Source organism: Hylobates moloch, unplaced genomic scaffold (assembly GCF_009828535.3).
Source record: "Hylobates moloch isolate HMO894 unplaced genomic scaffold, HMol_V3 SCAFFOLD_1, whole genome shotgun sequence".
NCBI lineage: Eukaryota > Metazoa > Chordata > Mammalia > Primates > Hylobatidae > Hylobates > Hylobates moloch.
In genome coordinates this window covers 168,057,230-168,081,154 of record NW_026652276.1, presented here as the reverse complement: position 1 = coordinate 168,081,154, position 23,925 = coordinate 168,057,230, and the positions used below count along the sequence as shown (strand labels likewise).

General features: G+C 38.5%; 1 protein-coding gene across 7 annotated transcripts in view; it reads left to right on the top strand.

The window, feature by feature from the left end:
• Positions 1–23,925, top strand: part of ANKIB1 (ankyrin repeat and IBR domain containing 1) — a 270,873-nt gene that overhangs the window by 230,521 nt on the left and 16,427 nt on the right. For all 7 annotated transcript variants that reach the window (XM_058424746.1, XM_058424751.1, XM_058424755.1 and 4 more), the window contains 2 exons: positions 898–986; positions 10,155–10,285. In XM_058424746.1, coding sequence (XP_058280729.1) covers positions 898–986; positions 10,155–10,285 — 220 coding nt within the window. The remainder of the gene's footprint in view (positions 1–897; positions 987–10,154; positions 10,286–23,925) is intronic.

The following is a 23,925-nucleotide window of genomic DNA, read 5'->3' as shown; positions in this document are numbered from 1 at the left end:
AATCAAAATTTCCCAAATTCCAATAAAAGTAAATTGAGTTACCCTAGCTGTTACCTGGGGATGCAGAGGTAAAAGTAACCACAATAATTCAACTTAAAACAGTGTTTTTCAAACTTTAAAATGAAGAAGGTTCATTTGGTAATTTTGATAAAATATAGATTCTAATCTGTAAATCACATGGGGCCTGTTCTTCTGCATGTCTAAAAAGCTGCTCAGTAATGGCCAGGAATACACCTTTGAATAACAATAATTTAAAATATTAATGAGGATAAAACGTAATTGGTTCAAATGTTTTAAAGCTCTGAAGGCTTGCAAATCTAAGTTATAAATATTAATCTATTTAGAACTTTTGAAATATGTAAATGAATGTACTTTTTTTTTTTTTATAAAACTGGTCTAATGGTATCAAGCTTTGGAATCTCATTTTCAGTGCCTCCATTGAAATGCTCCATCTCTCATTAGTCACCGTGCCTTAGTTTTTTCAACTTTAAAATTGGAAGAATACTTTCTACTTTTTTTTTTTCTTTTTTTTTTTTTTTGAGGTGGAGTTTTGCTCTTGTTGCCCAGGCTGGAGTGCAATGATGCGATCTCAGCTCACTGCAACCTCCACCTCCCAGGTTCAAGCGATTCTCCTGTGTCAGCCTCCTGAGTAGCTGCGATTATAGGCATGTGCCACCACACCCGACTAATTTTTTGTATTTTTAGTAGAGATGGGGTTTCACCATATTGGCCAGGCTGGTCTCGAACTCCTGACCTCAGGTGATCCACCCGTCTTTGCCTCCCAGAGTGCTGGGATTACAGGCATGAGCCACCATGCCCGCCCTCTATAAATTTTTTTTACCTTGATGTTGATGAAGAATATTTTTAAATTGTCTTTCCTATGTTTATTTTCTTTAGGGAGTGCCTTGGTGAAGCACATGAGCCTTGTGACTGCCAAACATGGAAGAATTGGCTGCAAAAAATAACCGAAATGAAACCAGAAGAACGTAAGAGGAATTTTAGATAGCTTTGCTACCTATTTCCTGATAGCATTCAAAAGATAATGTGGTCATATCTTTTTTAGTCTTTAAGAGGTTTTCACATTTGTTAATGCAAGGGCTCTCCTGTTTAACATCACAATCCCTTTGACTAACTTCCTTTTGGAGGTAATAGAGTTTTGGCAAGGAGAAATCATGGACAAGTTCCATGTTTCTAACAGACTTACTTTCCAGCTGAAGATAAACAGGGTAAATGGGGGTCCCATTTAATCCTCCTCCTATAGCCCTTTTCTTTTATCCTAGGGTGAGCCAACCAGTTGTTCTGTACTTTGTGGAAGTAGTATATGATCTGTAGTGAGAGTGAGCTTCTCATATCCCTGAAAGCTTCCAATGAAGGATACAGCAAGTTAATTTCTTGCTGTTATGTGGTTCTATAGATTTACTGATGTTAAATACCATATAGATAAGTATTGTCACTGAGACTTCTGTAAATACATTATGTCTGTTAATCATCACAGAAATGATATGAGGTCGATGTTAGTAATTCTGTTTTACAGAGGAAAACTAATGCTTAGATTGGGTTGAATGACACAGGGCATGTGCCTTGTGAGCAGAATGGGTTTCAATCTCTGAGGGGACTCCTTTTTAAAGCCTTCCTAATAGCAGTTCCCACATTTAACAGATAAATCTATCTGCTTTGCAATAATTTCCCATCTTCTAAAATGTTTTATGACAACTGTTTTCTCTCAAAAAATATAAGTGAAAATTAATTAGTTCTGGTCTTTAAAAAAAAAAAAAAGACTTAGATAATGGTGTTAGCTTGAGATGTCACAAGTCACCCAATAAATCTACACTTATAGGGGCCGGGCACAGGGACTCACACCTGTAATCCCAGCACTTTGAGAGGCTGAGAGGCAGGCAGATCACAAGGTCAAGAGATGGAGACCATCCTGGCCAACATGGTGAAACCCCATCTCTACCAAAAATAAAAAAATTAGCTGGGCATGGTGGCACGTGCCTGCAGTGCCAGCTACTTGGGAGGCTGAGGCAGGAGAATTGCTTGAACCCGGGAGGTGGAGGTTGCAGTGAGCCAAGATTGCGCCACTGCACTCCACCCTTGCAACAGAGCAAGACTCCGTCTCAAAAAAAAGAAAAAAAAAATCTACACTTACATGAGCAAAGCACATAATAAAGATGATGCCAGACTTCAGGGCATGCAGAGGCTAGAGGGAAGCAGTCAGACATTACAGTATCATATGATAACTGATATAGTTGAGTAAAGTTGAGAGTCCAGAAACAATGACAAACTCAGGTTGGGGGAAGAAAGGGTGTCAAAGAATCTTCTTGAAGGCAGTGAGCTATGAACTGGAGTTTAGCATCTCTGCCTCGTAGTAGGTAATTACTGTCAGCAACTGAAGTGGTGTTGAGAGAGATGGCCTGGCGGCCATGATACTTTACAGGCTTGTATTATCTCAGGGGATTTACCACTGCCTGAGGGCTGGTCCTCAGCATTTTAGATCTACGAGGTTCATTTTGTCCACTGACTCAGGGGTATTCTGACCCATGGAGAAGAGACTACCGTATAAACCAAAATGCCACTTATTAGTTGACAATGAGGGAGATTCCTTTCACTTGTTGAGAAGGCTTCATGTCCATTATCAGGAGCAAAGAGAAGTGGATAATCTTTGGATATTTTATAGTGAAGTCTGATTAAACATTCTTGTCCTATTCATGCACCGTTTAGTCAACAGATTTTTTAAGCCAGGCACAATGGCTCACATCTGTAATCCCAGCACTTTGGGAGGCTGAGGCAGGTAGATCACTTGAGGTCTGGAGTTCAAGACCATCCTGGCCAACATGGTGAAACCCAGTCTCTACTAAAAATACAAAAATTAGTCCGGCATGGTGGTGTGCGCCTGTAATCCCATCTACTCAGGAGGCTGAGGCAGGAGAATCGCTTGAACCCAGGAGGCGGAGGTTGCACTGAGCTGAATCGCCCCACTGCACTCTAGCCTGGATGCCAGAGCAAGACTCCATGTAAAAAAAAAAAAAAATGCCCTTATAGATTGTATTTGTTCCCCAGATTCATTGTACTAGCCATTGCTCTTCATACCCACCCATTTCCCCTATTCTCCTGATACGTAGGGGTGTGTATATGTGTTTGTCTTCCATAAATAGATTCATACCGTTACCCTGCAGCACCTTTAGATGTGATAAAACAATTGGAATTTGCTTTATTTTCTTGCTTCTGGCAGCTAGAAATATTTATATTTCTGTTATGAATGGCTCGCTATTGGCCACCTACCTGCATTTCTTTATACATTTCTTTAGAACTTAAAGTTAAGGTCCATGGGAGAAACTTGCAAGAGATAAGGCTAGAAAGGTAGGTGTTGCCAGATTGTGAGTGTTATTGCCAAATTGTTTGAATTTATCCTCCTAATAGAATAAGCCATAAAGTGTGTTATTTTAGTAGAGAAGTGGCAGTATCAGAAAGGTTATTTTTATCAAGATAACTGATGAGTATGAAGCGTGAATTGAAGAAAAGATAGACTAAAGGTAGGACGGTGAATTTTTAGTTTGGGTCAGAGGGTAAATTATGCCATTAGTGAAACAGGAAACTCAGATAAGCAAGTAACTTTCCGGGGAAAATAATGAGTTTTGGTGGACATTCTGAACTTGAAGTACTTACAGAACATATGTGTGGAGATGTCCAGTGGAATTTTATAAGTGTTCATCTGAAACTCAGAAAAGATGCTAAGAAACTTAGGAATAAATTGTTAATTTTAAATGTTATCTTCATTATTTAATTAATGTTTATTGAGTTCTGTTTTATGTTAGAATACAGAAATAAATGCCTTCTATGCTCTTGAAGTTTATATTTTAGAGAGGCAACTGTATACAAAACTAAGGAAAAATGTGTTATGAATATGAGAGACATTGTTCATGTATGTGATAACTTTTAGGGGAGGGGAAGGACAAAGAAAGAGGAGGCCAATTATCTATGGGAGAGGGTTAGGAAACACTTTATAAAAGAATTGATGCTCAAGCTGCATGTTGAAAGCTGATAGATGTCCTTCACATGAACCAGAATAGCAAAGACATTCCAGGCATAGAGTGAAGTGGCAACGTGAAGTAGCGTGGCATATTCAAGGACTGCAAATAATTCATACAGTCAGTTTAGTGGTGCATTGAGAGATGAGACTGTGCAGACAGGAGTCCAAATCAAGCATTGGGCACAAAGAGGTGGTTATGCACAATGCTAGGAAATCCTAGACACTGAAAAGGGGTTTTAAGTAGGAGAGTGATGAAGATGCTTACTTACAAAGATCACTCAGGCAGAAGTATGGATGATAAAATGGAGATTATTGAGAAACTAGGTAAGAATGTTAGTTCTGAGACAACTTCAGAATGACCAGGTGACAGGATATGAAGGCGTAAGATGGGTAATTCAGGTGGGAGGGGGCATACACAGGAGAGTTATAAGATATATTAAATAGTTTTTTTTTTTTGAGACAGAGTCTCGCTGTGTCGCCCAGGCTAGAGTGCAGTGATGCGATCTCGGCTCACTGCAAGCTCCGCCTCCCAGGTTCACGCTATTCTGCCACCTCAGCCTCCTGAGTAGCTGGGACTACAGGCACCCGCCACCATGCCTGGCTAATTTTTTTGTATTTTTAGTAGAGACGGGATTTCACCGTGTTAGCCAGGATGGTCTTGATCTGACCTCGTGATCCGCCTGCCTCGGCCTCCCAAAGTGCTGGGATTACGGATTAAATAATCTTAAGTAGTAAATCTTGTGTGTCTGCTAGTTGCCTAAAAGATTTAATGCACCATAAGAAGTAATTAGTCTAGCATATTATTCAATTCTTGAGTAGAAAATGCCCAGCAATGTTTGAAATATAAAGCAAGTATTTTTCTTTTATTTTCCCCCAAACCCCCACCCCAGCCTCCAAGGCGAGTTGGCATCTCCACAGCTGTCTAGATCCTGGGTCCTGGGAGCTCGAGGTGAATACTCATCTCCTTGTGGGCACTAAGCGATACACTGGCCCTCTCAAAGTGCTACTATCCTGTGACATCAAATGGCTTTGTACATCACTTTCCCAGTCTTTTATCCCCAAATTTGATCTATTACCCTGAAAGAACTGTTCATCTTTAAAGGTTCCAACTGTAAGAACAGATCACTTACTAGGTGACTGCTGATCATTCACTCAAACAGTCTCAAACTATGGGTATGATCTTTTCGGTTTATATAGTCCTCTGGTAGAACAAATCTAAGGTGTCTTCAGTCTTTTGTCTCCTATCATATTTTCAAACATTCTTCCATCTTTCCAAATCAAAACCCCCTTTGGGGTTTCTTCCCACAATTCTTCAAGTTCATTATAATCTTCTGTTTTGCCTGTGATCTAATTAGAGTAATACATCTCCCTACTTGCCCTTAATTCACAGATTACTCTGATTTTACAGAGGGAGATATCAAGGCCAAGAGAAACAAAAATGCCCTGCCACACAGCATATCCATCTCACATCTGGTATCAGAAGGCAGAAAAACTCTTTAAAGCAAGTATTTTTAAATAGATGGCTATTTTTAGTTATCCTTTACCATATTAAAATTGGATGAATCATTCCATACCCACAGATAAGTTTTTGCCAGGGAAGGGGAAGGAGACTGGCCTGGCTAGTGAGAACAGATTATGGGTGGGACTGTGAAAAAATGTCCTTCCTCATGATAATGATCCTGATACTAAGAGGAGGAAAGAAATAGAAAAGCTAGAAAATGGTATAGATGGTATATACATGGTTACTTCTAGGGAGATCCCAAAGGGGGTTTTGATTTGGAAAGATGGAAGAATGTTTGAAAACATGATAGGAGACAAAAGGCTGAAGACACCTGAGATTTATTCTACCAGAGAAGGAACCAAGCCAAGGCTGCAGAGAAAGTCCCAGTTATTGTTAAGAAAAGCCTAGGAGTTTTCTCATTCTACTGATTTGTGTCCTCCACACTGAAAGATAGTGACCAATAATGGTCACTTATGTTTATGAAATTTAGAGCGAGGATTAAAGTGAACAATAATTGGCCAACTATAATACTAAAGTAGAACCCCATCATTAAATATACAAAAATGATATTTCAAAAGGGAAAAGTATGATTAGGTACTATTTTAACTTTATGTATTACTTTGGATCATAGCATTTTTACTTTGCATTTTATGCAAAAAAAAAAATGGCATAAACATGTTTAACCAAATTTGTGGTTTCATGAAATAGTTTTCTTCTTTATGCCCAGTTTTCCAAAGTCTTTGAATTATGAGACTCAGGATGAGAAAATCTAATTAATGAGAAAAAAGTATTAGAAAATATGCTGAAATCAATTCAAGGAATTAATTTCATATAAAGATTTAAATAGTGTTTGTTAAGCACTGAAATTGCCTCTGTTGTGTCTAATTAGAGCAAGAAGCAGGAATGGTTATATTTTTTATGAAATGATGGTTAATTTATAAGTTTTTCAGACCAGTATTTTTCACGGGACATACTCAATAAACTGAATTCAAATTGTATTATTTAAAAATTCAGTCTGACTAAGTGCAGTGGTTTACGCCTGTAATCCCAGCACTTTAGGAGGCTGAGGCAAGAGGATCACTTGAGGCTCAGATTTCAAGATAAGCCTGGGCAACACAGTGAGATCCTATCTCTCCAAAAAATAAAAAACTTAGCTGGGCATTGTGGCACATGCCTGTAGTCCTAGCTACTTGGGAAGCTGTGGTAGGAGGATCTCTTGAGCCCAGAAGTTGAAGGCTACAGTGAGCTATGATTGCACCACTGCATTCCAGTCTGGATAATAGAGTGTATCTCTATTTCTAAAAAAATTAAAAATTCAATTTTTAAAAGCAACTGTTTTCACATGCATACATGTTGATTCTGTTAATAGATCTTGGATTTTGTGATACTCTAATACTTTATTATGAAGTTAATACATTTTAGAAAGAGACCTAAGCACACTAGATTATTAAGAAAGAATAAGAGCTGTAACTGAAGTGAAGAGTTTGAAAGTCAGTAGAGGTGAAAAAATCTCACCAGATAGATTGAAGGGAGATACGGTGTTGCTGGTGTTAAGAACAGTATGTGTAAGCTGGATGCAATGACTCATGCCTGTAATCCCAGTACTTTGAGAGGCCAATGCAGGCAGATCACTTCAGGTCACGAGTTTGAGACCAGCCAAGTCAACATGGTAAAACTCCATCTCTACTAAAAATACCAAAAGAAATTAGCCAGGTGTGGTGGCGGGCACCTGTAGTCCCAACTACTTGGGAGGTTGAGGCACAAGAATCACTTGAACCCAGGAGGCAGAGGTTGCAGTGAGCTGAGATCATGCCATTGCACTCCAGCCTGGGCGACAGTGCGAGACTCCGTCTCAAAAAAAAAAAAAAAAAAATGTATGTATAAGGGACAGATGTATAGAATAAGCATGTTCAGAGAATTGGAAATAAAGGTATTTTTTCCAGCATGAGTTTTTATCATAGTAAGAGTTGGTTATTCCGTGAACATGATTTACTTCATGCAGTTCACTAAAATGCAGTTAGGAGATCACATTCTCTCTAAGGGTGGAAGAAAAAACTGTTATGTTGCAGGCCACACTGCAGCTTTGTTTTAATGGCTTTGTGCTTTATTTATTATAACAATGGACAATAAGAGTCATAAGAATATGTTAGTGCCTCTGAGCTAACAATAATGTTGATGCTGAAGGAAGAAGAAAGGCCACTACTTTAATAAAAATTAGATGTTTAAACGTGAAGTGTACTTAAATGATTAGGTATTATAGCAATACCCTTTGTAAGTGGAATTGCCTCCACAGCTTGACCTTATTAGCCCTGAGTATACTAAGTTCCTTCTGAAACTCCTGTCACCCACCAAATTATCTGAGAATTCTTTCCACCAACACCTTAATCAAACCATCTTCTACCAAGTATGTTCAGAGCTGGAGTAAAGTCTGATCAGTTCATTACCGCTGTTTCTCTTCGCTGTGTGGAGTTAAAAACCAATGCTTTTACAGTCCAACAGTAGCTGCTGTTCTATTGTTAATATAAACTTAAGTAGGCAAGCACTTGGGGTTCCTTGCAGCAAGATAGCTCCACTTCTGTGCTGCTAGGCTCCATCAGAGGACTGCTTCTGCTGCTCAGCCCTTCCAATCCATACACAGAGCCACTTCCCAGGGGTCAGTGAGCCCAAACCTTTGTCCCTTCCTTCCCCAGGGGCTTATTTCTAGGGCTTATATAACCCCCTTCCTTCCCCAGGGGCTTATATCTAAGGGTTGGGTAACTTTTCTTCTTGAATTTCAAAATGTAAAGGGTCTGATTTCTCCCCTGCTTTGACAGTAGAGCCAACCATTTACCCTACCACCCTTCTGAAAGTGTCTGCATGTAAACAAAGCTTTGATTAGATGGGCCACTTTCAGTGATTCTAAAATGATTTTCTGGCATCTCTTTAAGTAAAGAAAATGTAGGGCTTCTCAGTGCACTTAGAGTTAAAAAAGAAAATAAAAACCAACTTAATTGCTGACATTCTTGCAGGAAAAAAATTTTTAATTATGCATCTGGAACTCTCTAGCCCCTAACTCTGTCCATGGAGGGGAGAGGGAAGTTTATGAAATGTTAAAATTTAGAATCTTTAAAAACCATGGCGTTCCTTAAGATTGTGGATCTCAAATTATAGTAAAATAAGTTGAGTTTAAGAAAATGAAGAGTATAAGTTTGATTAGGGATGGAGGGTAAGAGGAGCTTGCAGATGGGCCATATCATAATGGGCTTTATATTCTTTGCAAAAGCAATTGGATTTTATCTTGTAGTCAATGGGGAGCAAATTAAAAGATTTTAAGCGGTGTGTATTCTAAAAAGATCATTGTGGGATGGGAGGCTGACAGGGGATGGGAGGATGAAGACAAGTTGGTTAATGGGGGCCGGGCACGGTGGCTCACGCCTGTAATCCCAGCACTTTGGGAGGCTGAGGTGGGCAGATCACGAGGTCAAGAGATCAAGACCATCCTGGCTAACATGGTGAAACCCCGTCTCTACTAAAAATACAAAAAATTAGCTGGGCGTGGTGGCGGGCGCCTGTAGTCCCAGCTAGTCGGGAGGCTGAGGCAGGAGAGTGGCGTGATCCTGGGAGGTGGAGCTTGCAGTGAGCCGAGATCGCACCACTGCGCTCCAGCCTGGGTGACAGAGCAAGACTCTGTCTCAAAAAAAAAAAAAAAAAAAAGTTGGTTAATGGGGACAAGCATAGAGTTAGACAGAGGATAATATTTCTTATATTTCAAAACAACTAGAAGGGAGGACTTGAAATGATACCAACACATAGAAATGATAATTACTCAAGGTGATGGGTACGTCAGATGTCCTGACTTATTACACATTCTATGCACGTTGCAGTCACATCTACCTCATAAATATGTAAAATATTTTGTGTCAATAAAAGAAAAACATGGAGAGATTTTTAAAAAATCACTGTGCAAGCAGTGTAGTTGGAGGTGGGCCCTTGAAGGAACTAGGGAGATAAGTTGGTTTTCTATGCTTTAGTTGTCTAGGCAAGAGGTATGAAGGACCCTAGCTTAAAGCAATAAGAACTGGGAATGGAAAGGAACCAGATATGGTAGAGAAAGAGGGTGTAATAAATGAGATGCTTAGTTTTAGATATGTCACATTGAATTAATTTTAAGCTTATCCAGAATAATCATGGATAAAAAAGATGTTGATATTTTTTGCTTTTTACTATGGTAAAGAGTTTCTGATAATTTGCATCTGGCCTGTTAAGTAAATTATTTTCTAAAGTAACTGTTCCTTCTGTAATTTTCTTTGATACAATAGTTATTTTAAATGGAGTAATATGTTGCTTTTTTTTTTTTTAAACTTTTTTTGTGTATGTTGTTTTTGATCCCAGTTTATTTGGGCACAAGTTTATGGAGAAATCGCCCTTAAACCAGGTTTCATGAATAGGTATTTTGGAATAGTGTTCCTTATCTTAGGCTATTCAAAATGAAGCAGTTTAAAAATGTTGCCACAGACCCTGATCAGAAAATAAATATTTTATTAAAATTGAGAGACAGCCTGCAAAGAAAAGTGTGGAGGGTTTTTCCCCCAGAAGTTGTACACTAAATCATTTATTTTTGTGTTTGTGCTTAATATCCCAAAGTTGTGGGAGTTAGTGAAGCCTACGAGGATGCCGCCAATTGTCTCTGGTTATTAACTAACTCCAAGCCTTGTGCCAACTGTAAGTCTCCAATACAGAAGAATGAAGGCTGCAATCACATGCAGTGTGCTAAGGTAAGAAGTTAAAGAGGATTTTGCATGCTTTGCATTTGGAATCTTAATTTAGTTTGATTGTCAATCCAAAGGATAAATTATTTGAGAGGGCCTGGTGCGGTGGCTCTTGCCTGTAATCCCAGCACTTCAGGAGGTTGAGGCAGGAGGATCACTTGAGGCCAGGGGTTCAAGACCAGCCTGGGCAAAATACCAAAACCCCATCTCTACAGAAACAGAAACAAAAACAAAAACGGTAAGTGTAAGAATCTATGGTATTCAACCAGAAGATCAGAAATTCATGAATCCTTTCTTGCTAGTCACCTTCCCCAGTGAGAGTCTTGAGAGAGTTTGTGTGTGTGTGTGTGTGTGTGTGTGTGTGTGTATCAAATGATTAACAAAGTGCTGCCTTCTATAGATCTCTTGCAAAGCTGGTTTTGGAGCATACGGCTTAGACTCAAGGCCCAAACTAGGCCCAAATCCAGTCCATATACTGTCTCCATACAGTTGGCTCTCTGTATCCGTGGGTTTCATATTGTTGGGTTCTGCATTCATGGATTCAGCCAACCACGGATCAAAAATACTTAGGGAAAAAAATTGCATCTGTATCGAACATGTACAGATTTTTTTTTGTAATTATTCCCTAAACAATGCAGTATAACAACTATTTACATAGCATATACATTGTAAGATATTATAAGTAATCTAGAGATTATTTAAAGTATACTAGAGGATGTGCATAGGTTAGTATGCAAATAATACACCATTTTTTATCGGGGACTTGATTATTCTCAGATTTTGGTGTTTGCAGGAGGTCTTGGAACCAATCCTCCGTGGATACCAGGGAGCACCTATATATAGATGTCTGTGTAATACAAGAACCCAAAGCAGTGGCCAGACTTTAGGTCTGCTAATAAAACCATCAATTAAATAAGTAACTCTTTATTATATTGAAAATGAAAATGCCAACAAAGATTCACTTGGCTGAAAAATACTTAATATAAATGATTAATGTTAGAGGTCAAAAAGGCTAGATAGAGTAAATACCCTCTTTACTTCCTTGTACCGGAAGAAACAGCAGTGTGTTTAAAACAAATATGCTGGTATGTTATTAATAACATTTTATTAATCCCTACCTACCTACATTTATGAACCTTTTTTTGGTTAAAATTATAATGATATTCTGATTTTTTTGCTTTATCATTAGAAATATCATCTATGTATAAAATGATTATTTAAAGTTATTGAGAGGAAAGTGTATTTTTTTTTCTAGTTTAGGACATGAAGGAAATTTAAATGGTTAAGATTCCAGTAAAATATGATAATATCTTCTAGGTGTTACTTGATTTTTAACTTTGAAGCTTAATGATTATTACTATACTTGCAAAAGAATGGCAGTTACAAAATAATTTTTATAAGTCTGTATTACTGTAAAATTAACATAAATGAATTGGCTTATTGAGGCAGTAATAAGAATTCTTTAAGAGGCAGAAAGAAAAACCTAGGGCAGTGTTGTGAGCAAAATATTCAAAAGTGTTATTTATTGTTCAGCTAAGGATCCAGCCAAAATTATTTCATCTATTTGTGATCTTATCTCCAATGTCCATATATTTTTTATTCCTTTTAGAAAATCTGATATAGACTACATAGATGTATAAAGAACTGTCGAATGACAATAAAAATTTATAGTTGACTGCTGAGACAGACTCCAATATTATCTTTATTTCCTGCATAACACCTACTGGTAGTAAATACTTGATAAATATGTATTACATTCATGAATGTTTTCATGAATTAATCTGGCTGCTAATATAAGGTAATCCAACGTAAACAGACTTTGCTTAAGCTTCTGTTGCATTGAAAAGAAACATTTACTTATAAGCTATGTAAATGTAGTAGTTGTATTTATTATACCATCTGAAGCGTTTGCATTGAACAGTAAAAGCTGACAAGTAGCATTCTTACTATGACACAGAAGACTTATGTAAAAGTATCACATTACTGCAGCAAAATCATATACACTATGTTTTAAACGTGTAGGTGAAACAACATGGTTATGTGTAGTTGAATCCATGCTCTGACATAATTAATCGTAACATACCTTTACTAATGCCTCAGCATTGATTATGTATGATTCAGTAGGCAGTTTTTACTTTTGAACTCAAATGTGTTTTTAAAGAGTGAGAAATTTCTTCCCCTAAAAATAAGCTTGTTTATTTTAAAAACACTTCTTAAAATTTCCCTTTAGATAATTTAAATTGTGCATTCTTAAATATTTTAAATCACGTATAGTATCTGATTCTGTATAACTGTATGCTATAACGTTTTTTCCATTATAAAATGTAGAAGATTTAAATGCCATAATTACAAAGGTATATCCGTTCGTTATATATTCAAACTGCATGCTAAAACTGTGGACTGTGCCATCTTTTTAAGTACTCATGGAGCACTCACAAAAACATTAACCATTGATTATAAAAGAAAAACCTCAATAACATTCCAAAAAATAGAAAATAGTACAAATAATATTCTCTGATCATAAGGGAATAAAATAGAGATTAAGGCCAGGCATGGTGGCTCACGCCTGTAATCCCAGCACTTTGGGAGGCTGAGGCAGGCAGATCACCTGAGGTCAGGAGTTCAAGACCATCCTAGCCAACATAGTGAAACCCCATCTCTACTAAAAATGCAAAAAATTGTCTGGGTATGGTGACGGGCACCTGTAATCCCAGCTACTAGGGAGGCTAAGGTAGGAGTGTCACTTGAACCTGGGAGGTGGAGGTTGCAATGAGCTGAGATTATGCCATTGCACTCCAGCGTGGGCAACAAGAGCAAAACTCCATATCAAAAAAAGAAAGAAAGAAATTAATAGTAAAGTTACAAGATGTCTTTTAGAAATTTTAAATAGCAACTCTTAAGTAAAAAAGGAAATAAAAATGGACTTTCAAGAATTTTAAAACAAGGGTAATGAAAATACTACTTAACAGAACCTGAGGGCCATAGCTAAAGCAATGCTGAGAAATGTGCATCACCTTACTTAAACTAATACAGAATAAGGAATTAATTAAGGATATGACTCAAAAATTTAAAAAAACATACAAGTTGAAGAAAACCAGGAGAAAGGTTCTGTTTTTTTTTTAAGGCAGAAATCAGTGACTTTAAAACTGAAAACGCAACTAATAAATAAATCCAAAAAGTGATTTTGTTAACAAAAAATAAGATAGATAAACCACCAAGCTAACATAATCAAGAAAAAAAAAATGAAGGTGAGGGAGTTCAAAGACACAATGTGAAGAATAAGGGAGATACAGGCATACCTCAGAGATACTGTGGTCCAGTTCCAGACCACTGCAGTGAAGCAGATATCACAGTCAAGTAAATCACAATGTTTTTGTTTTCCACTGCATATAAAAGTTTAACTGTAAACTCATACTGTCTGTTAAGTGCAATAGCATAATGCATTTTTTAAAGTACATACCTTAATTTAAAAATACTTTATTACTAAAAAATGCTAACTATTATCTGAACCTTCAGTGAGTCATAATCTATTTGCTGATGGAGAGCCTTGCCTCAGTGTTGATGCTGCTAACTGAACAGGGTGGTGGTTGCTGAAGGTTGAGTTGGCTGTGGCAGTTTCTTAAAATAAGACAACAATGAAGTTTGCTGCTTCTGTTGACTGCCTTTCAGAATATATGTCTGTATAGCATGTGATACTGTATTATAGAATTTGACCTCTGATAGAACTTTCAAAGTTAAAGTCAGTTTTCTCAAACCCTGTCACTGCTTTGTCAGCTGTTTATGTAATATTCTAGTCTTTGTTGTCATTTCAACAATGTTTACAGAGTCTTCACCAGGAGCCTATTCTATCTCAAGAAACCAGTTTCTTTTCTTATCCATAAGAAGCAACTTTTCCCCAGTTCAAGTTTTAGCACGAGATTATAGCAATTCAGTCACATCTTCAGGCTGCACTTCCAGTTCTTTTGCTATTTCTACCGCATCTGAGGTTATTTTTTCCACTGAAGTTTTGAACTCTTAAAGTCATCCATGAGGATAAGAATCAACTTTTTCCATACTCCTGTTCATGTTGATATTTTTTACCTCCTCCCATGAATCACAAATGTTCTTAATTGCATCTAGAATGGTGAATCCTTTCCAGAAGATTCTACATTTACTCTGCCTAGATCTGTCAGAGGAATCACTATCTGTGGCAGCTTTAGCCTTACAAAATACATTTCTTAAAAAGACTTGAAAGTCAAAATGACCGCTTAATCCATAGGCTGCAGAATGGATGTTGTGTTAGCAGACATTAAAACAATACTCATTTCCTTGTACCTCTCCATCAGAACTCTTGGATGACCATGTGCATTGCCAATGAGCAGTAATATTTTAAAAGGAATCTTTTTTTCTGAGTAATAGCTCTCAACAGTGGGCTTACAATATTCAGTAAACCATGCCGTAAACAGATGTGCTGCCATCCAGGCTTCGTTGTTCCATGTATAGAGCACAGGCAGAGTAGATTTTGCATAATTCTTAAAGTCCCTACGATTTTCAGAATGGTAAGTGAGCATTGGCTTCAACCAGCTGCATCATCCCGTAACAAGAGTCAGCCCATTCTTCGAAGCTTTGGAGCCAGACATTGACTTTTCTCTAGCTATGAAAATCCTAGATGGCACTGTCTCCTACTAGAAGGCTGTTTCATCTACATTGGAAATCTGTTGTTTAATGTAGCCAGTTTCATCAATGATCTTAGCTAGATCTTCTGGATAATTTGCCACAGCTTCTACATCAGCACTTTCTGCTTCACCTTGCACTTGTTTGTTTTTGTTTTTTTTTTTTTTTTGAGACGAAGTCTTGCTCTTGTCGCCCAGGCTGGAGTGCAATGGCGGATCTCGGCTCACTGCAACCTCCGCCTCCCAGGTTCAAGCGATTCTCCTGTCTTGGTCCCCCGAGTAGCTAGGATTATAGGCGCCTGCTACAACGCCTGGCTAATTTTTGTACTTTCAGTAGAGAAGGGGTTTCACCATGTTGCCAGGCTGGTCTAGAACTCCTGACCTCAGGTAATCCACCCTCCTAGGCCTCCCAAAGTGCTAGGATTACAGGCATGAGCCACCGTGCCCAGCCTACCTTGCACTTTTATATTTTGAAGATGGCATCTTTCCTTAAACCTCATGAACCAATGTCGGGGGAGTAACTTTAAATTTTTCTTCTGCAGCTTCCTTACCTGTCTCTGTCTTCACAGAACTGAAAAGAGCTAGGGCCTTGCTCTGGATTCGGATTTGGCTTAAGGGAATTTCATGGCTCATTTGATCTTCCATCCAGACCACTCAAATTTTCAACATATCAACAATAAGCTTGTTTCATTTTCTTATCATTCATGTGTTCACTGAAATAGCACTTTTACTTTCCTTCAAGAACTTTTCCTTTGCATTCACAATTTGGCTGACACAAGAAGCCTAGCTTTCAGCTTATCTTGGCTTTTCAACATGCCTTCCTTACTAAGCTTAATCATCTAGCATTTGATTTAAAGGGAGAGATGTGAGGCTCTTCCTTTCACTTGAACACTTAGAGGCCCTTATAGGGTTCTTAATTGAACTACTTTTAATATTGTTGTGTCTTAGGAAATAGGGAAGCCCAAGGAGAGGGAGAGAGACAGAGACAGGAGAATGACCAGTTAGTGAGGTGGTCAGAACACATACAACATTTATCTATTAAGTTTGCCATCTTACATGGGCATGGTTCATGGTGTCCCCCAAATATTACAATAGTAACATCGAAGATCATTGATCATAGATTGCTGTAACAGATAAAATAATAATTTAAAAGTTTGAAACATTATGAGAATTACCAAAATGTGACACAGACAAGCAGTGAGCACATGCTGTTGGAAAAATGACCAGTAGAACTTCTTGATGGAGGGTTGCCACAAACTTCAGTTTGTTTAAAAAACAAAAACAAAATGCAGATCTGCAATGCACAGTACAGCAAAGTGCAATGAAACAAGGTATGCCTGTAATCAAAAAAACAAAGCAAACTAAAATAATAAGGAATAACTTCATTCAACTCTTCCAGATATTTTGAACTTGGATTTGAAGTGGATTGGCTTTCTAAGAAAGTATTATTTATTAAAACTGATCCTAGAAGAGATAGAGTATCCCCAAAAAACCCGTTCCCATAGAAGGGAAAAAAGTTTTTCAAAAATCTCCCACACCTTACATTAACACTTAAAGCAATGGGCCCTGATAGTTTCACAATAGAATTTTACCAAACCTTTAAGGGGCCGGTAATTCTAATTTTATTTAAACTGTTCTCGAGAGTTAAAAAAAAAAAAAAAAAAAAAACTTAAAACTTTCAAAGTATTTTTATAAAGTGAGTAGAACCTTGATACTTGCTTGACAAGATTATAAAACTTAAAAGAAAACTGTGGATTATTCTTACTTGTAAAAGTGCAGCAGTCCTAAATATTACAGGGATAAAACTCTACAGATATTAGCAAACATAATCCAGCAGAGCACATTCATGAGTAATTAACCAAGTAGAGTTTATTCCAGGAAGACAGGTTAAGGATTGCTGATCTGGAATGCTTGGAACTGGAAGTGTTAAGGATTTCAGATTTTTTTTTTTCATTTGGAATATTTGCAGTATACCAATTGAGCACCCCTAATCCACAAATTCTCAATCCATGTCAGTGCTGAAAAAGTTTTGGATTTTGGAGCATTTAGGATTTCTGATTTTTAGATTAGGGATGCTTCCACCTGTATAAGAATGGTTCAGTATTAGGAAAGTTGATGTTGTACCTCGTGTTATTGGTAGATCCAAGGGGAAAAATTACATATTTTCTATAGCTGCTGAAAAGGTATTTGACCAAAAAAAAAAAAAAAAAATCAACAATCATTCTTTATAAAACAGTCAAAGAAATAGAATGGATTCTTTCTTAGTATAATAAAAATAAATTACCTCATTTCAAAAGCTAGCATATTTAATGAGGAAACTAGTCACTCCCACTAAATTCAAGAACAAGATGAAGATATTTTTCATCACTAGTATTATTAACATTAGATTGAAGATACCAGTCAACATAATTAGACAACAGAAAGAAATTAGTGATACAAAAATTAGAAATGAGATAAAATTATCACTTTTTGCAGATGACGTGATTGTATACCTAGAAAAGTCACAAAAATCAACTGAAAAACTGCTACAAACAAAAATTCAGTTAAGTAGCAGAGTACACAATTACTATGCAGAGAGTAATAACCTTCACGTGTATCAACAACAATCAGCAACCTTCATGTGTATCAACAACAATACTGAAAGGCCTCATTTATCTGGGAACAAATTTAACAAGAAATATGCAAGACTTATGGGGAAAAAATGTAAACCCACTGTAGGTCACAAAAGATGACAAACTAAGGGAAAGACAATGAAGTTCTTTGATAGAAAGATTCCATCAAAAATAGCAACAGGTTTTGTTTCGGAATCTAAGTAAACTAATTTAGGCTGGGCACGGTGGCTCACGCCAGTAATTCCAGCACTTTAGGAGGCCAAGACGGGCAGATCACAAGGTCAGGAGATCGAGACCATCCTGGCTAACAGGGTGAAACCCCATCTCTACTAAAAATACAAAAAAATTCAGCTGGGCATGGTGGCAGGTGTCTGTAGTCCTAGCTACTCAGGAGGCTGAGGCAGGAGAATGGCGTGAACCCGGGAGGCGGAGCTTGCAGTGAGCCAAGTTACTGCCACTGCATTCCAGCCTAGGCGACAGAGCGAGACTCCATCTAAAAAAAAACTAATTCAGAAGTTATACGGCAGCATTAAGGGGAAGCAAGAATAGGAAGTCTGAAAAGGAGCAGTGAGGGGGAACTAGCCTTGTCAAATAGCCGTATTATGAAGCCTCAGTAATTCAAACAGTGTAGTGCTGGCACATGAAACAGAATAAAAAGAAAGCCTACAATATAGATACAGATACGTGGGAATCTAGTATATGGTAAATGTGGCATCTACAACCAGTGGAGAAACATGAGTTATTTAAATGGTATAAGGACTACTGGGCAGCTGTGTGAAAAAGAATAAAGTTGAATTCATACTGTATCCTATATAGTCATATAAATTCCAAATGACTCAAAGATTTAGAGTTTCTTTAAAAAATAAAATAAACCAGGAGGCCCGTTCCAAGATGGCCAAATAGGAACAGGTCTGCAGCTCCCATGATCGACACAGAAGACGGGTGATTTCTGCATTTCCGACTGAGGTACCTGGTTCATCTCATTGGGACTGGTCGGAAAGTGGGTGCAGCACACAAAGGGCAAGCCGAACCAGGGCAGGGCATCACCTCACCTTGGAAGCACAAGGGATTGGGATATTTCCCTTTCCTAGCCAAGGGAAGCTGTGACAGACTGTACCGGGAAAATCGGGATACTGCCACGTAAACACTGCGCTTTTCCAATGGTCTTAGCAACTGGCACACCAGGAGATTATATCCCACGCCTGGCTCAGCAGGTCCCACACCCCGGGAGCCTTGCTCACTGCTAGTCCGTAATCTAACTGCCAGGTGGCAAGCCAGGCTGGGGGAGGGGCGTCCGCCATTGCTGAGTAGGTAAACAAAGCGGCTGGGAAGCTCAAACTGGGTGGAGCCCACCACAGCTCAACAAGGCCCCCCTGCCTCTGTAGACTCCACCTCTGGGGGCAGGGCATAGCTGAACAATAGGCCGCAGAAACTTCTGCAGACTTAGATGTCCCTGTCTCACAGCTCTGAAGAGAGCAGTGGTTCTCCCAGCACAGTGGGCTCTGAGAACGGACAGACCACCTCCTCAAGTGGGTGCTTGACCCCCATGTAGCCTAACTTGGAGACACCTCCCAGTAGGGGCTGACTGACACCTCATACAGCCAGGTGCCCCTCTGAGACGAAGCTTCCAGAGGAAGGACCAGGCAGCAATATTTGCTGTTCTGCTGCCTCCGCTGGTGATACCCAGGCAAATAGGGTCTGGAGTGGACCTCCAGCAAACTCCAACAGACCTGCAGCTGAGGGTCCTGACTGTTAGAAGGAAAACTAACAAACAGAAAGGAATAGCATCAACATCAACAAAAAGGACATCCACACCAAAACCCCATCTGTAGGTCACCATCATCAAAGACCAAAGGTAGATAAAACCACAAAGATGGGGAGAAGCCAGAGTAAAAAAGCTGAAAATTCTAAAAACCAGAGTGCCCCTTCTCCTCCAGAGGATCACAGCTCCTCAGCAGCAATGGAACAAAGCAGGATGGAGAATGACTTTGACAGTTGACAGAAGTAGGCTTCAGAAAGTCGGTAATAACAAACTTCTCCGAGCTGAAGGAGGATGTTCGAACCCATCACAAGGAAGGTAAAAACCTTGAAAAAAGATTAGATAAATGGCTAACTAGAATAAACAGTGTAGAAAAGACCTTAAATGACTTGATGGAGCTGAAAACCATGGCACGAGAACTACGTGACGCATGCACAAGCTTCAGTAGCCGATTCTAACAAGTGGAAGAAAGGGTATCAGTGATTGAAGATCAAATTAATGAAATGAAGCAAGAAGGGAAGTTTGGAGAAAAAAGAGTAAAAAGAAATGAACAAAGCCTCCAAGAAATATGAGACTGTGTGAAAAGACCAAATATACGTTCAATTGGTGTACCTGAAAGTGATGGACAGAATGGAACCAAGCTGGAAAACACTCTTCAGGATATTATCCAGGAGAACTTCCCCAACCTAGCAAGTCAGGCCAACATTCAAATTCAGGAAACACAGAGAACACCACAAAGATACTCCTCAAGAAGAGCAACCCCAAGACACATAAGTGTCAGATTCACCAAGGTTGAAATGGAGGAAAAAATGCTAAGGGCAGCCAGAGAGAAAGGTCGGGCTACCCACAAAGGGAAGCCCATCAGACTAACAGTGGATCTCTAGGGAGAAACCCTACAAGCCAGAAGAGAGTGGGGGCTAATATTCAACATTCTTAAAGAAAAGAATTTTCGGCTCAGAATTTCATATCCAGCCAAACTAAGCTTCATAAGTGAAAGAGAAATGAAATCCTTTATAGACAAGCAAACGCTGACAGATTTTGTCACCACCAGACCTGCCTTACAAGAGCTCCTAAAGGAAACACTAAACATGGAAAGAAACAACTGGTACCAGCCACTGCAAAAGCATGCCAAATTGCAAAGACCATTGTTGCTAGGAAGGAACTGCATCAACTAATGGGCAAAATAACCAGCTAACATCATAATGATGGGATCAAATTCACACATAACAATATTAACCTTAAATGTAAATGGGCTAAATGCTCCAATTAAAAGACACAGACTGGCAAATTGGATAAAGAGTCAAGACTTATCAATGTGCTGTATTCAGGAGCCCCATCTCGTGCAGAAACATACATAGGCTCAAAATAAAGGGATGGAGGAAGATCTACCAAGCAAATGGAAAGGAAAAAAAAAAAAAAAACGGGTTGCAATCCTAGTCTCTGATAAAACAGACTTTAAACCAACAAAGCTCAAAAGAGACAAAGAAGGCCATTACATAATGGTAAAGGGATCAATTCAACAAGAAGAGCTAACTATCCTAAATATATATACACCCAATACAGGAGCACCCAGATTCAAAAAGCAAGTCCTGAGAAACCTAAAAAGAGACTTAGACTCCCACACAATAATAATGGGAGACTTTAACACCCCACTGTCAATATTAGACAGATCAACGAGACAGAAGGTCAACAAGGATATCCAGGACTTGAACTCAGCTCTGCACCAGGCAGACCTAATAGACATCTACAGAACTCTGTACCCCAAATCAACAGAATATACATTCTTCTCAGCACCACATCACACTTATTCCAAAATTGACCATACAGTTGGAAGTAAAGCACTCCTCAGCAAATGTAAAAGAACAGAAATCACAACAAACTGTCTCTCAGACCACAGTGCAATCAAATTAGAACTCAGGATTAAGAAACCCACTCTAAACCACACAACTACATGGAAACTGAACAACCTGCTCCTGAATGACTACTGGGTAAATAATGACATGAAGGCAGAAATAAAGATGTTCTTTGAAACCAATGAGAACAAATACACAACATACCAGAATCTCTGGGACACATTTAAAGCAGTGTGCAGAGGGAAATTTATAGCACTAAATGCCCACAAGAGAAAGCAGGAAAGATCTAAAATCGACACCCTAACATCACAATTAAAAGAACTAGAGAAACAAGAGCACACACATTCAAAAGCTAGCAGAAGGCAAGAAACAACTGAGGTCAGAGCAGAACTGAAGGAGATAGAGACATAAAAACCCCTTCAAAAAATCAATGACTCTAGGAGCTGGTTTTTTGAAAAGATCAACAAAATTGATAGACCACTAGCAAGACTAATAAAGAAGAAAAGAGAAGAATCAAATAGACGCAATAAAAAATGATAAAGGGGATATCACCACCAATCCCACAGAAATACAAACTACCATCAGAGAATACTATAAACACCTCTATGCAAATAAACTAGAAAGTCTAGAAGAAATGGATAAATTCCTCGACACATACACCCTCCCAAGACTAAACCAGGAAGAAGTTGAATCTCTGAATAGACCAGTAACAGGCTCTGAAATTGAGGCAATAATTAATAGCCTACCAACCAAAAAAAGTCCAGGACCAGATGGATTCACAGGCAAATTCTACCAGAGCTACAAAGAGGAGATGGTACCATTCCTTCTGAAACTATACCAATCAATAGAAAAAGAGGGAATCCTCCCTAACTCATTTTATGAGGCCAGCATCATCCTCATACCGAAGCCTGGCAGAGGCACAACAAAAAAAGAGAAATTTAGACTGATATCCCTGATGAACATCGATGCAAAAATCCTCAATAAATACTGGCAAACCAAATCCAGCAGAACATCAAAAAGCTTATCCACCAAGATCAAGTTGGCTTCATCCCCGGGATGCAAGACTGGTTCAACATACGCAAATCAATAAACGTAATCCATCACCTAAACAGAACCAAAGACAAAAACCACATGATCATCTCAATAGATGCAGAAAAGGCCTTTGCCAAAATTCAACAGCCCTTTGTGCTAAAAACTCTCAATAAACTAGGTATTGATGGAACGTATCTCAAAATAATAAGAGCTATTTATGACAAACCCACAGCCAGTATGATACTGAATGGGCAAAAACTGGAAGCATTCCCTTTGAAAACTGGCACAAGACAGGGATGCCCTCTCTCACCACTCCTATTCAACATAGTGTTGGAAGTTCTGGCCAGGGCAATCAGGCAAGAGAAAGAAATAGAGTATTCATTTAGGAAAAGAGGAAGTCAAATTGTCCCTGTTTGCAGATGACATGATTGTATATTTAGAAAACCCCATCATCTCAGCCCAAAATCTCCTTAAGCTGATAAGCAACTTCAACAAAGTCTCAAGATACAAAATCAATGTGCAAAACTCACAAGCATTCTTATACACCAATAACAGACAAACAGAGAGCCAAATCATGAGTGAACTCCCATTCACAGTTGCTACAAAGAGAATAAAATACCTAGGAATCCAACTTACAAGGGATGTGAAGGACCTCTTCAAGGAGAGCTACAAACCACTGCTCAATGAAATAAAAGAGGACACAAACAAATGGAAGAACATTCCATGCTCATGGATAGGAAGAATCAATATTGTAAAAATGTCCATACTGCCCAAGGTACTTTATAGATTCAGTGCCATCCCCATCAAGCTACCAATGACTTTCTTCACAGAATTGGAAAAAACTACTTTAAAGTTCATATGGAACCAAAAAAGAGCCCACATTGCCAAGACAATCCTAAGCAAAAAGAACAAAGCTTGAGGCATCACACTACCTGACTTCAAACTATACTACAAGGCTACAGTAACCAAAACAGCATGGTACTGGTACCAAAACAGAGATATAGACCAATGGAACAGAACAGAGGCCTCAGAAATAACACGATGCATCTAGAGCCATCTGATCTTCGACAAACCTGACAAAAGCAAGAAATGGGGAAGGGATTCCCTGTTTAATAAATGGTGCTGGGAAAACTGGCTAGCCATATGTAGAAAGCTGAAACTGGATCCCTTCCTTACACCTTATACAAAAATTAATTCAAGATGCATTAAAGACTTAAATATTAGACCTAAAACCATAAAAACCCTAGAAGAAAACCTAGGCAATACCATTCAGGAAATAGGCATGGACAAGGACTTCATGACTAAAACACCAAAAGCAATGGCAACAAAAGCCAAAATAGAAACATGGGATCTAATTAAACTAAAGAGTTTCTGCATAGCAAAAGAAACTACCATCAGAGTGAACAGGCAACCCTTAGCATGGGAGAAAATTTTTGCAATCTACCCATCTGACAAGGGGCTAATATCTAGAACCTATAAAGAACTTAAAACAAATTTACAAGAAAAAAACAACCCCATCAAAAAGTGTGCAAAGGAAATCAACAGACACTTTTCAAAAGAAGACATTTATGCAGCCAAAAGACACACGAAAAAATGCTCATCATCACTGGTCATCAGAGAAATGCAAATCAAAACCTCAATGAGATACCATCTCACACCAGTTAGAATGGTGATCATTAAAAAGTCAGGAAACAACAGGTGCTGGAGAGGACGTGGAAAAATAGGAACGCTTTTACAC